The sequence below is a fragment of the Hippichthys cyanospilos genome, chromosome 9, assembly GCF_059441005.1.
Source record: "Hippichthys cyanospilos isolate Australia breed blue-spotted pipefish chromosome 9, RoL_Hcya_1.0, whole genome shotgun sequence".
Classification (NCBI taxonomy): domain Eukaryota; kingdom Metazoa; phylum Chordata; class Actinopteri; order Syngnathiformes; family Syngnathidae; genus Hippichthys; species Hippichthys cyanospilos.
Window position 1 is genome coordinate 9,758,776 of NC_142377.1, and position 10,771 is coordinate 9,769,546.

At 36.9% G+C, this 10,771-nt stretch overlaps 2 protein-coding genes across 2 annotated transcripts; one reads left to right on the forward strand and one right to left on the reverse strand.

The window, feature by feature from the left end:
* The first annotated feature begins 1,064 nt into the window (after positions 1-1,064).
* On the forward strand, positions 1,065-6,379 carry fbxo2 (F-box protein 2). Its single transcript, XM_088424310.1, has 6 exons — positions 1,065-1,225; positions 1,876-1,939; positions 3,026-3,152; positions 3,532-3,624; positions 4,009-4,147; positions 4,773-6,379. The coding sequence occupies exons 2-6, from the start codon at positions 1,903-1,905 to the stop codon at positions 4,905-4,907; spliced, it is 531 nt and encodes a 176-aa protein (XP_088280436.1). The 5' UTR covers positions 1,065-1,225; positions 1,876-1,902; the 3' UTR covers positions 4,908-6,379.
* On the reverse strand, positions 6,030-9,270 carry svbp (small vasohibin binding protein). The gene is made up of 3 exons (XM_088424311.1): positions 9,132-9,270; positions 8,835-8,960; positions 6,030-8,382 (listed from the first exon to the last, which is right to left on the reverse strand). The coding sequence occupies exons 2-3, from the start codon at positions 8,946-8,948 to the stop codon at positions 8,296-8,298; spliced, it is 201 nt and encodes a 66-aa protein (XP_088280437.1). The 5' UTR covers positions 8,949-8,960; positions 9,132-9,270; the 3' UTR covers positions 6,030-8,295.
* Between the last annotated feature and the right edge of the window lie 1,501 nt (positions 9,271-10,771).

Genomic DNA, 10,771 nt, shown 5'->3' on the forward strand with positions numbered 1-10,771 from the left:
CACATCTTTTTTTGAAGAGCATTACCTCAAAGATGCCACCCGGGCACGGCATTCCAACTACTGCTTATTCTATGTCTAATATTGTAATATAACCACCACTATCGTGTCAATGTTACTATTGCAATATAGTAAATATCGTTAAATTCGTACTAAAAGATTGACCTTGCTAACTACGAACCCGGACATTCAATATCATCAGTAAAAGCTACAGTGAGCTGAAAAGCTTTTCCTTCTCAAACTAAATGGTATGCTGCTATCTAGTGGTCGACAGTGGAATTACACAAAAAGTAAATTGGAGACCAGGGGTGAAAGGATTTCTCGAGTAACTTGGTTAAAAAAATGCTCCAGGAATTGAGTATCATCTTATTTACAGGTATGATGCGCTTTTATTTTGAAATTGTTCCCTCCAGGATGTCTTGGCAAAACGTCTGACTTGACTTGTCTTACAGACTGTTTAAGGCGTGGCGCCATCACAAACTGTTGCCATCGACGTCGACAGCACAACGTCATCCTGGACTCATGTTCATATGCTAATTAAGGGCTCTTAAAAGAAAAACAAAACAAAAAAAATTCATTTTGCTGATATCGTGCAATGCGTTCAGCAGCAGCTACTGTGTTAGCGGCTAGCAGTGTTATCTACCAGCAGCGCTTCAAGTTTGGCAGTTGTGTATTTATGTCCTATTTTATTTTTAGCCAGAATCACATGATGCCAATGACTTGCAAAAACATGTTGATTTGTGGACTCGTCAGACCACAGTTCGCTTTTCCACTTTTGCACATTTTTTTAGATCTCAGATGAGCTTGTTCTAGAGAAGTTGGCGGTTGATGTTTGAATTCTGCTGCGCTTGCTAGCAACTTGTCCAGTTTTCTTTTGTGTTATTTGGTTTGACATGCTGATGGTAACTCTTTCACTGCCATTAACGGCTTTAGACGTCAACAACCCATTTGAACCGGGCTGGCAGTGAGTGACTTGATATTTTGAAGCCGGGCATGTAATTATTGCAAAAAAAAAAAAAAAAAAGTACTGTACTTATGTTTTCTTCCATCAGTGACTGTTGAGTTTGTAGCCATTTCTGCTGATTGTGTGCATGCGTGTTTCTGCTGAGTTCCACTGCTCCCTCCCCGCCCTTGCAATAAAAGCCCAGCTGGCACCGGGTCGCTTCACTGCAGAGGAGCTCAAGTGTCCCGAGAAATAGACGGAACATCGGACTTGTCCTTTGGAGCCGTGAGTAACATCCTGTCGATGTTTTGGAGTGTATGTTAGTCATGTATGCAAGCATAATATTGTTTTTTTGCAAGGGCACAGGTGACTCAGCAAAGTGAGCCACATACTTTTATCAACAACAATTCAAAAATGTTGTGTAAAGTAAAAACAAATCTATGTACACTGGATCCGATGACTCATCCTGGCAGTTTTGTGCTGACTGCTATTTTTGTGTCAGCTTGATGACTGACTGATCCTCTGTGATGCCTCCTATTCAGTACGGAATGAGGATGGCTTTGCCTCCGCTCCGTTTGTTGTGCAGTGAGTCAGCATACCGGGTATTAGTGCTTTCGACACCCAAATTTTGTGTCTGTTGATTCCAGGCATCCCATGCTGAATTTGAGGGATTCAGTTCATATAAAATAATATGATGGATCATTTTAAATGAATTGAATGAATGAATAAACTTTTTTCAAACATGTACTGTATACAAATACATTGTTTGTACACACAAAGGAATTAGAAAAAATTGAAAATAAAGTCAAACATAACAAAAAACTCACTCTGCTTGAAAAAGGTACCGGTAAATATAAATTTTATATTATTAAATATAGATACCAATATGTAAATATATATATCGCCTCTCCTGAAGTGCTTTTTGTTCTTTTCAGACGCTGCATGTTCATTACATTGTAATCATGGCCAATAATTTGATCAAGAATCCCAACGGTGATGGTAAGTTGTTTTCAGCTAGTAAGTGGTTAATGGGGTGAGATTTGGGGAAATTGTGACCAAAAACATCTGGTTTAATTTCACCTCCTTATGAACGTCAGCTCGGTAGAAGAGGAAGAGAAATCTTAGCATTCTGACCCTCTTCTCAGAATTCTGACATGTGAATAAAATTATACAGTCAAAATTATATTTTCATTGTATGACTTCGGAAAATGATGAATTCTGACCTCGACATTCTGTCTTAATCCTCAGAATTCTCACTTAAATCAGAATTGTCCCCAGAATGTGAGGATTCTGAGAATGAAGTCAAAATACATATATTAAAGTCAGAATTCTCACCGGTGAGGAATTCTGATATTAATGAGAGTCAAAGTTCTCTCATTGAAGTCATAAATCAGAGAAAAGGCAGGATTCTGACATTAAAGTGAGAATATTGAGAATTTGAGAAAGAAGCCAAAATCCTCACTTTGAAGTCTGAATTCTTGTAGTGAGAATTTTTACTTTATTCTCTGAATTCTCACTTCAAAATGAGAATGCATTATATAGAATTATGGTATGATTGATCATTTCTGATTGTCATCAATATTCTGTGTAATGCAAGAAATCTAACTTAGTCTCACCCTAAAGTCAGAATTCTGATTGTTATTGGGATTGTTTGTTCTCAGAATCGTCACATTATTCTGACTTTAAAGTGAGAATTTTGACTTTATTTAGAGAAATCTTTTAAGTCAGATTTCTCACTTTTTAGAATAAATGAATTCTGAGAATGAAGTGAGAATTCTGACCTTAAAATGCTTAGTTCTCATGTTAAAGTCAAATTTCTGACTTTATTAAAGCAATTGTCTCCTTATTTTCGGAAATGTCACTTTATGAGTTTAAAAGTGAGATTTCTGATGTTATTCTAAATTCGGAATTCTCACTTTTTGTGAAAAATAAAACAACCGAGAATTCTGACTTCAAAGTGAGAATTTTGAGGAAGAATAATTAAGAATCCTGCCAGCCTATTTTTTATTTTTTACTGGCCCTAATCCTCTTCAATAGCATCATAAATTGATCAAACAAAATTAGTGAGCAATTTAACGCTGGCAGAGCAACTGAATTTCTGGGAGCTGACGGAGAACGGCGGCAGCGAGTGGATGGTGGAGGAAATGCCGGGAGACTGCGGCCATGACTTCAGTGACACGGCTGTGAAGAAATACTTTGCAACATCCTTTGAGTGAGTACAAATTTGTCGTCCGTTTGAAATTTTTACATGTGTTCCAGGAACGAGGCTTGAAAATGTCATTACAGTACTGCAGGATCCCATCAACAAATATGAGTTATTCTGCAATGCGATTTGATTTTTTTTTTGTCCAAATGATGTGAAAATGAAGCATCATGAAGCACTTTTGATCATTCTTTTTGCTCCTCAAGATGGCGCTGATGGTTTAAAAATGCTTTGGAAATTTATTACATTTCCATTGCACTTGCATTTATCTTCAAATTAAGAGCATCATCTGGATGAGTACAAAAAACATCACAAGTGCTTCATGAGGCTTCATTTTCCCATCACTATTTTTTCCAAACATCTTCAACTTTTTTTTTTTGCATTCTAGGTTGTGTCTGAAAAGTCAAGTAATTGACTTATTCCAGGAAGGTTTCACTTCTGAACAGCTGGACGCCCAACCAGTCATATCGGTTCAAGACTGGTGAGAAATATAAAAAAAAAAAAACGGCCTCACTCAACCTTTAACTCAGGGGTGTCAAACATACGGCCCGTGGGTCGTTTCAGACCCGCAAGATGATTTTGTAAAGTATAAAAATGAGCTGAAATATATGAAAAACTTAATGTTATTTTTGATTAATTGTAATGTTATTGTTTTATGATTAATAGTGTTGTGCTTGTACTATATTGGACAGCATTAAAAACGAACACTTAACTTGAAGTTGTTGTTTTAAAGTTATATAAATACATACCATGGTTTTATCTGTCCTGCCCATTTGGAAATCGATTTTTCTCCATACAAGCTAAAATGAGTTTGATACCCCTGCTCTAACTGGTAGACTAATATTTTACAATATAAATCGTGCAGGTACTGCGGTAGGCAGGACTGCGGCTGCACCTACCAAATAACAGTGCGCCTGCTGGACGAGAATCACGAGGTCATGCAGGAGTTCAAACCCGAACCCGTGACTCTCGACCCGGAGTGTGACGACTGCTCATGGAAGCAGGTGAACGAAGACGCTGTGGTAAACCAGGGGTGTTCAAATTAGGGCCCGGGGGCTATTTGGGGCCTGCTATCCATATTACTGCAAGCCGCGGCATATATTAAAAATGAGAAAGCTAGTGAAAGAAAAGAGAAGGGATAGTGCCAAAAAAAAACAACAAAAAAAGTGCCACTAGAACTAATAAATTGCTTTATATTAGTAATGGAAAATGAAGTATTGTGAGGCACTTTAGAACATCTTTTTATTTTTTTAGCTCCTCTAGATTAATAGATTCTAGATTAGATACATTTAATCCACTTATCAATAAACCAAGAATTAGAGAATTAGAGAAGTAAAATAAAAGCTATATACAATTTGCGCTTGTTCTGGTTCTGAATGTGGAGATGGAATTGAGTTTCTGTTCAGTACAGTGCATAAGAGTAAAAAAAAAGATTCAAGATTCATGAGTTTTGTTGTCACATGCATAGTAATAAACACAATGAAATTCTTATTCCGTTTACTTCCCCGAGTAGACTACGTTCCACAATCGAGCAAGTAATAAAGCGAGCCTCTAGAAGGCACTGTTGCTGCAGGATACATTGAAGACATTTCCATGACCGCAAGTCTTGTCGTTCTGTCTCTTCTCCAGGTCAGCCACACATTTTCCGAGTATGGTTCCGGTCTACGTTTCATCTCCTTTGAGCATGGAGGGCAGGACACAAAGTACTGGGAAGGCTGGTTTGGAGTGAGGGTTACTGGGAGCTCTGTTACGGTCCAAGTGTAGATGAGGGAAAAATTGCATCAAATGTGCAAAGCTGACCACGATTGCCTTTATGCACCTGTTATGGAAAACTTGGATGAAAAATAAAGCCTCACTTGCGATATATATTTTTAACTCCTTAAGATGACACTTTTGTTGTAGACAAATGTTGGAAATGTATTGAATTTCCAATATATAGTTAGAGCAAAAGTGCCATGTCAAGGAGCAAAAATAAAAAAAGATCAGAAGTACTATACATGAGGCTTCATTTTTCCATCACTGGTCAAGGCACTTTTGGCGGTACTTTAGGTTTTAACAGGGTTTCTGCAGGTATCAGCCAATCGAATTAAATGCTTTTAAATATGGATGTCTAAAACCCAATCGCTTGGAAATTGGACATACATCATTTTCAGCTGATCAGAATTGGGAGAAAAAGATTGGGGTTTGAACCATTTTATTTCATTGTATTTTTAAAAAAAAATATTTATTGTTATTTTAAAGGGCTATGAACATATTTAGTGATGGGAAAATGAAGCCTCATGAAGCACGTGTTATATTTTTACTCTTCTAGATCTTGGTTTCAAGCAAAAGGCTACAATAATAGAAATGTATTTATTGTATTTACAAAGCATCTTTAAATCAGGTGTGTCATCTAGAGGAACAAATAAAAATGATCAAGAGTACTTCACAAGGCTTCATTTTGACATCAATAACAGATATTGCTAAAACTCGGAATAAATTGTGTTTGTATGTAGGATAAAACTTTATGATGCATTGTAGGACAAAAAAATGTAGATGTTTTTTTTTCACATAGATTGTGAGTTAGACACTCATTGTGTTGTATTAGGTACAACACGGGTCATCAATATGCTGCCTACAGGTAGTACTTAGCCCCCCAAAATTTGAGGACCAAGAATTACATAGCTATTGGTTTTGAAAAGATCGGTGCAATGCAGTCTAGTTCAGCTCCAATGCAAAACAATTGTGTTAAATGAAATATTTCTGTCAATAAAATGGGCATTAACACCTTGTTGCAAACAAGAGTTTGATCTCATTGGATTGTGCCAGTTACAGCCACTAAGTGCTACGTGGATTCAATTTGGAAACTATACACATACACACAATTAAAACTGCAGAAAACAAACATTGATTGCAATTTGCATTTTTTATTGAAACAAATGAAAATATTGAATACAAAAAGAAATCGGGTTACAAGTTAACTGGCACTGTATTCAGTGCAATTCACAACTTTCACACTTTTTGCATATATATTGGTTCCATGACTGATTTAAAACCATTTGTCACCATTTGAGAGGAAAAAATAATGGCTTGAGTCCAGAGGTTAAAAGAACTAAACAGCTACACAAGGACAAGAACGGTTCAATTTATATTGTTTAAGAAAAATCCTAATGCAAGCTACCTTTTTAAGCACATAGTGCATCTGGTGTAGAACACTATTACTAATGTCTAAGACAATCATGGACACCTTCTGGTGATGGGAAAATGAAGCCTCACGAAGCTCTTGTGATTTTTTTTTTTTTTTATTCCTCTAGATGGTGCTCTTGGTTCAAAAATAAAGACTAGTGAAATGGAAACGTATTACACTCCAATGACTCTTAAAACCTGGAGTGCCAGGTAGAAGAGGAAAAAAAAGATCAAAAGTGCTTCACGAGGCTTCATGTTCCCATTACTAATTTACATGCCACACACAAATGAATACTAACTCAAATGAGCATAAAAGCTCACTTTAACCACTGTAAAAGAAATACTCTATGCAGGGGCAGAGCCAAAATTTCCTCAGTGGAGTTGCCAGTGTGATGACACCTCACTAAGGAGGAGCCACACATGTCCACCTATCCTTCAGTCTTTATAAACTTTGACTTCAGATCTACTGTACCTTTATTCGTTAAATATGTAGTAATAGTTTTAAAAACGTGGTGGAGTATCAAAGAGTCTAAAAATACGGCATCTGTGAAAATGGCAGAAAAATAAAAGTTAAAAAATGTTCTCCACAGTGTGGAGGTGGCCAGTGTGTAGCTCCGCCCCTGACTACATCAAATCCAAGATAGTGATGGGGAAAATTAAGCCTTGTGAAGCACATTTGCTCCTCTAAAAGTAACTCCCGGTTTGAAGATGCATTAGAAATGTAAAATATTTCCATTGCACCCGCCTTTATTTTCAAACCAAGAGCACCATCTAGAGGAGTAAAAAGATCACAAGTGCTTCATGAGGCTTCATTTTCTCATCGCTGATTCAACATGACAAATTCAGAAGCATCATAACCTGGTTCGATAATTAAAAATAAAAAAAAACCTCACCCTGTCTCGCTTTTATTTTTAATTGTGCAGAGGCTAATCACAATAATTTTCATTGAATAAAAAACTATCATGATAAATGATAGGATCGTGCTTTTTTTTTTTTTTTTATTCTTGTTACCCATTGAGAGTTTACGTAAAATAGGTAACTTGGCTCAATGATTTCCAAGTGACCTAATCAATACTCTTCTAATTAAAAGCTCAAGTTATTAAATAAGCCAAATATGATGTATATTAATAAATACATACAGTACAGCTATTTCAATCTCTTGACACAATAGAAATATTGCATGGGAGCCATACAGACTGGCTGCATATACTGTCAATTCTGTCTTTAATTTCCTGGCGGGTGTAGCAAATGTTTGCACAACCCAGAGTGCATCAACAAGCAATAAAATTGTGAAAAAAAAAAAAAGAGCACCATAAAAATCGCCGTTAGCCGAACAACGGTCAGCTTTAGCGCTACTGTAGAAAGGGTTCCCGGTAATGATGGGAAAATGAAGCCTCATGAAGCACTGAACAATTCTTTGCTCCTCTAGAGGGCACTATTGGTTTAGGGGTGAATTGGAAATGAAATAAATACCAGGAGTAAATAAACAATCACAAGTGCTTCATGAGGCTTCATTTTTCTATCACTCATGACCAGTTTTTCTTGGATTACCCAGAATTCACTGCCTGGTCCCATACTGGTAAGATAATGTCTTACCAAAACGTCTCTAAATCCTCTGACATGATGAAAACTTTTATCTGGCTATCCCTGTATTAACTGTGTATTATTTTTCCTCTCATGTTGCAAACTGTTTTTCTTCGGTGTTGATGAGCAATTAAATAAAGAATCCGTCTTAGCGTAAAATCGAATACAAATCGTGTGATACACATACTCCTCCAGTATTATGCCTCATTGGAAACAGATGTCGCTCCTAAAACCACCAAAGAAATGCGTTTCATTCTAGGCTTTAACAAAAGAATAATACCTGTACCTGTAACCGCCTCACACAAAAAGGTCAAGCCAGTAAGAGTGATGGCATACAGACATTTGTGAATACTTAGACTCGTTTTGAAGAAAAACCCTGATGAAGGCATCACAGACTGCATCTTCATTCTCCTTGTGGCTGCATCTGCTTACAAAAGGTCTCAAACTGCTGACGTTCAAGCTCAGTCATCACCTTGTTCAAAGCATAAATCTGTAAAATGAATGAGACGGCAGACAGTTAATAACCATAGAGATCACGATGACTAATAAGGATGAGAATGAGGTGTCTCTATTTTTTTTTTGGTAAAATACAAAAATCAAATGGTAAAATATTGGCATATCAGACAGGGACTGTGGAAAAAAATGCTAACCACCACAACTATCATGAGCTACGTGCAATTTGTTAAACTATATCAGCTGCAGCTGAATAATAAGCCTGGAACAAAAGTGCCTCCTGATAACGTTTACATGTGCACGCTTGCTTGTTGATTTTCTTCCAGAAAAAAATAAAATAAAAACTGGACAACATTGTGCATTATTTTGCATTAGAAAATATTCCCCCCAAATCTCGCGAGACTCAGAATACGTGTTTCATCCTAATAATTAATTAATAATTAATCCTAATAATTAATATTCATAACTAGATCCAGTGATCTGGCTGACCTCTGCCCTCTGCCGCTGCTTGAGCTCCTGCTGTGCAGTTTTCTGTTTTGATCGATCTCCTCTGGTTGGCGTTAAATTCAGCTTTGGTTTGTCCTTACGGCAAGCGGGTTCCATTGCGACTGTTTTCTGCACAAGCAACACGAAAAGATAGAATGTTGCAACAGTTAACCAGTTAGCATGTAGCATTAACCCGCTCAAATATAGGACACCACGGTGACTGCTATGGCACACGGCAGAATGATTAACATTGACACGTTTATATAAATATAGTTAACGGCGAGAAAAACGCAAACATACACCGGCAGATGCTGAGAGAATTCCAAAGAGTGACGCCAGGCGTATGAACCAACAGCTGGTTCCAAAGTGTCACACGTAAACAAGTCCGAGCAGTTTGATCACAACATAAAGGTTCCGCACATTGTTGCTTATCCTATCGTAAAATAACACAGCGCCCACTTCGATTATCAGACATTTGAACACAGGTAAACAAAGGAGGGACGAATATACGCAAACAAAGGCAAAACGAATATATGTCACGAGGCTTTAATTATCGCTGGTGGATCATTGAACAAAACACAAACTTGTCATTCACTGTATGGATCTGTGTTATTTGTCTTCACTGATAATACTACACTATAAGAAAAATAAAAATATAAATTACGTGTGCTCGTTTAATAAATGTTTGGTTGAGATTGACCACAAGGTGTCAGCCGCACATAATAGACCACGGCGCAGTGGCAGCTAAGAAAAACAAAAAGATTTACGCAATAAAATAAAGCAAAATATTACAAGCAATATCACAAATACAACTTCGCCACTTGTTACTGGGTAAATATTAATTAAATGAAAAAAAAAACGAATAACGATCTATTTAAAATAATCAGTTTTTAGTAGAAAACAAAAGGGAATTATTTAACTTTAGCTCTTTTATATGTAATTCAATCAGTTTATATACCGTTTTTTTAAATCACTCAATATTTTTGTCTAGGTGTTAATTCCCTTTTGTTTTCTGTTCAAAGCTACTTATATTAAATTGATCATTATAAAGGGTACGTTTGAATAATATTCATTAACACAACATTGCTTGTAATCTGTTGCCTCATTTTCATTGAGTAAATGTGATATTTTTTTAAGTGTATGAAAAGACTGGTCAGTTTAAACAACCGTATTGCCGCGTCTCGCATTTACGGGCATTGATTTGCTGGAAGCGGTCACCTGATTTTCTTGGGGCATTTTGTTTCCCCACACTGGCTGTCGCTGGTGCTTAATTCAATTGCTTTTTGTGAGTATTTCATCATTTAATCTTAATTAAAAATACTGCGAAATAACGGTGACGTGCGTGTGATAAAATGGCTGTTGGGTGGCAAAAGCGAAAATAAAAATTTCATGATAAAAATTCTATTCTTTGAAACACTAATAACGTTTGCGATGTGCACTCCTGCATAGCGTGCGTTTCGCGGACTGGGCTGCAAGATGGCGCCTGTCGAGCGAATTTATAAAAAGATTTAGATACACCACTCTGATAGTCTAGTCTGGCCTCAGAAGTTTATCTTGTGACGTCATCTGACCATGCTCGCTGCAGTTTCACAGGTTTGGCCATTTTTACACGCTGTTATGCCATTCCCTAAATTTGACAAAGGAAGTGCAAATTCTTTTGACTCCACACAAGCGTTCCCATAAAGTACACGTACTGTGTTTTTAGTGTGTGCAAAGAATTGAGTGGCTTTCACACCAGCCACAGTGGTCCACAGTATAATTATCACTTCAGAAATAAAAACAGTAATTACCGGGCACAGAACAAAGTAAAAAAAAAAAAAAAAGTCCTTTCAGAAGTAACTTAACTGACATTTTTTGTTGTTCAAGTCTGAATGTGTGCATATGTGCCCTCTGGCAGTGCTGTACCACAATAGGATTTATGGTGCAGCATACCAACGGTT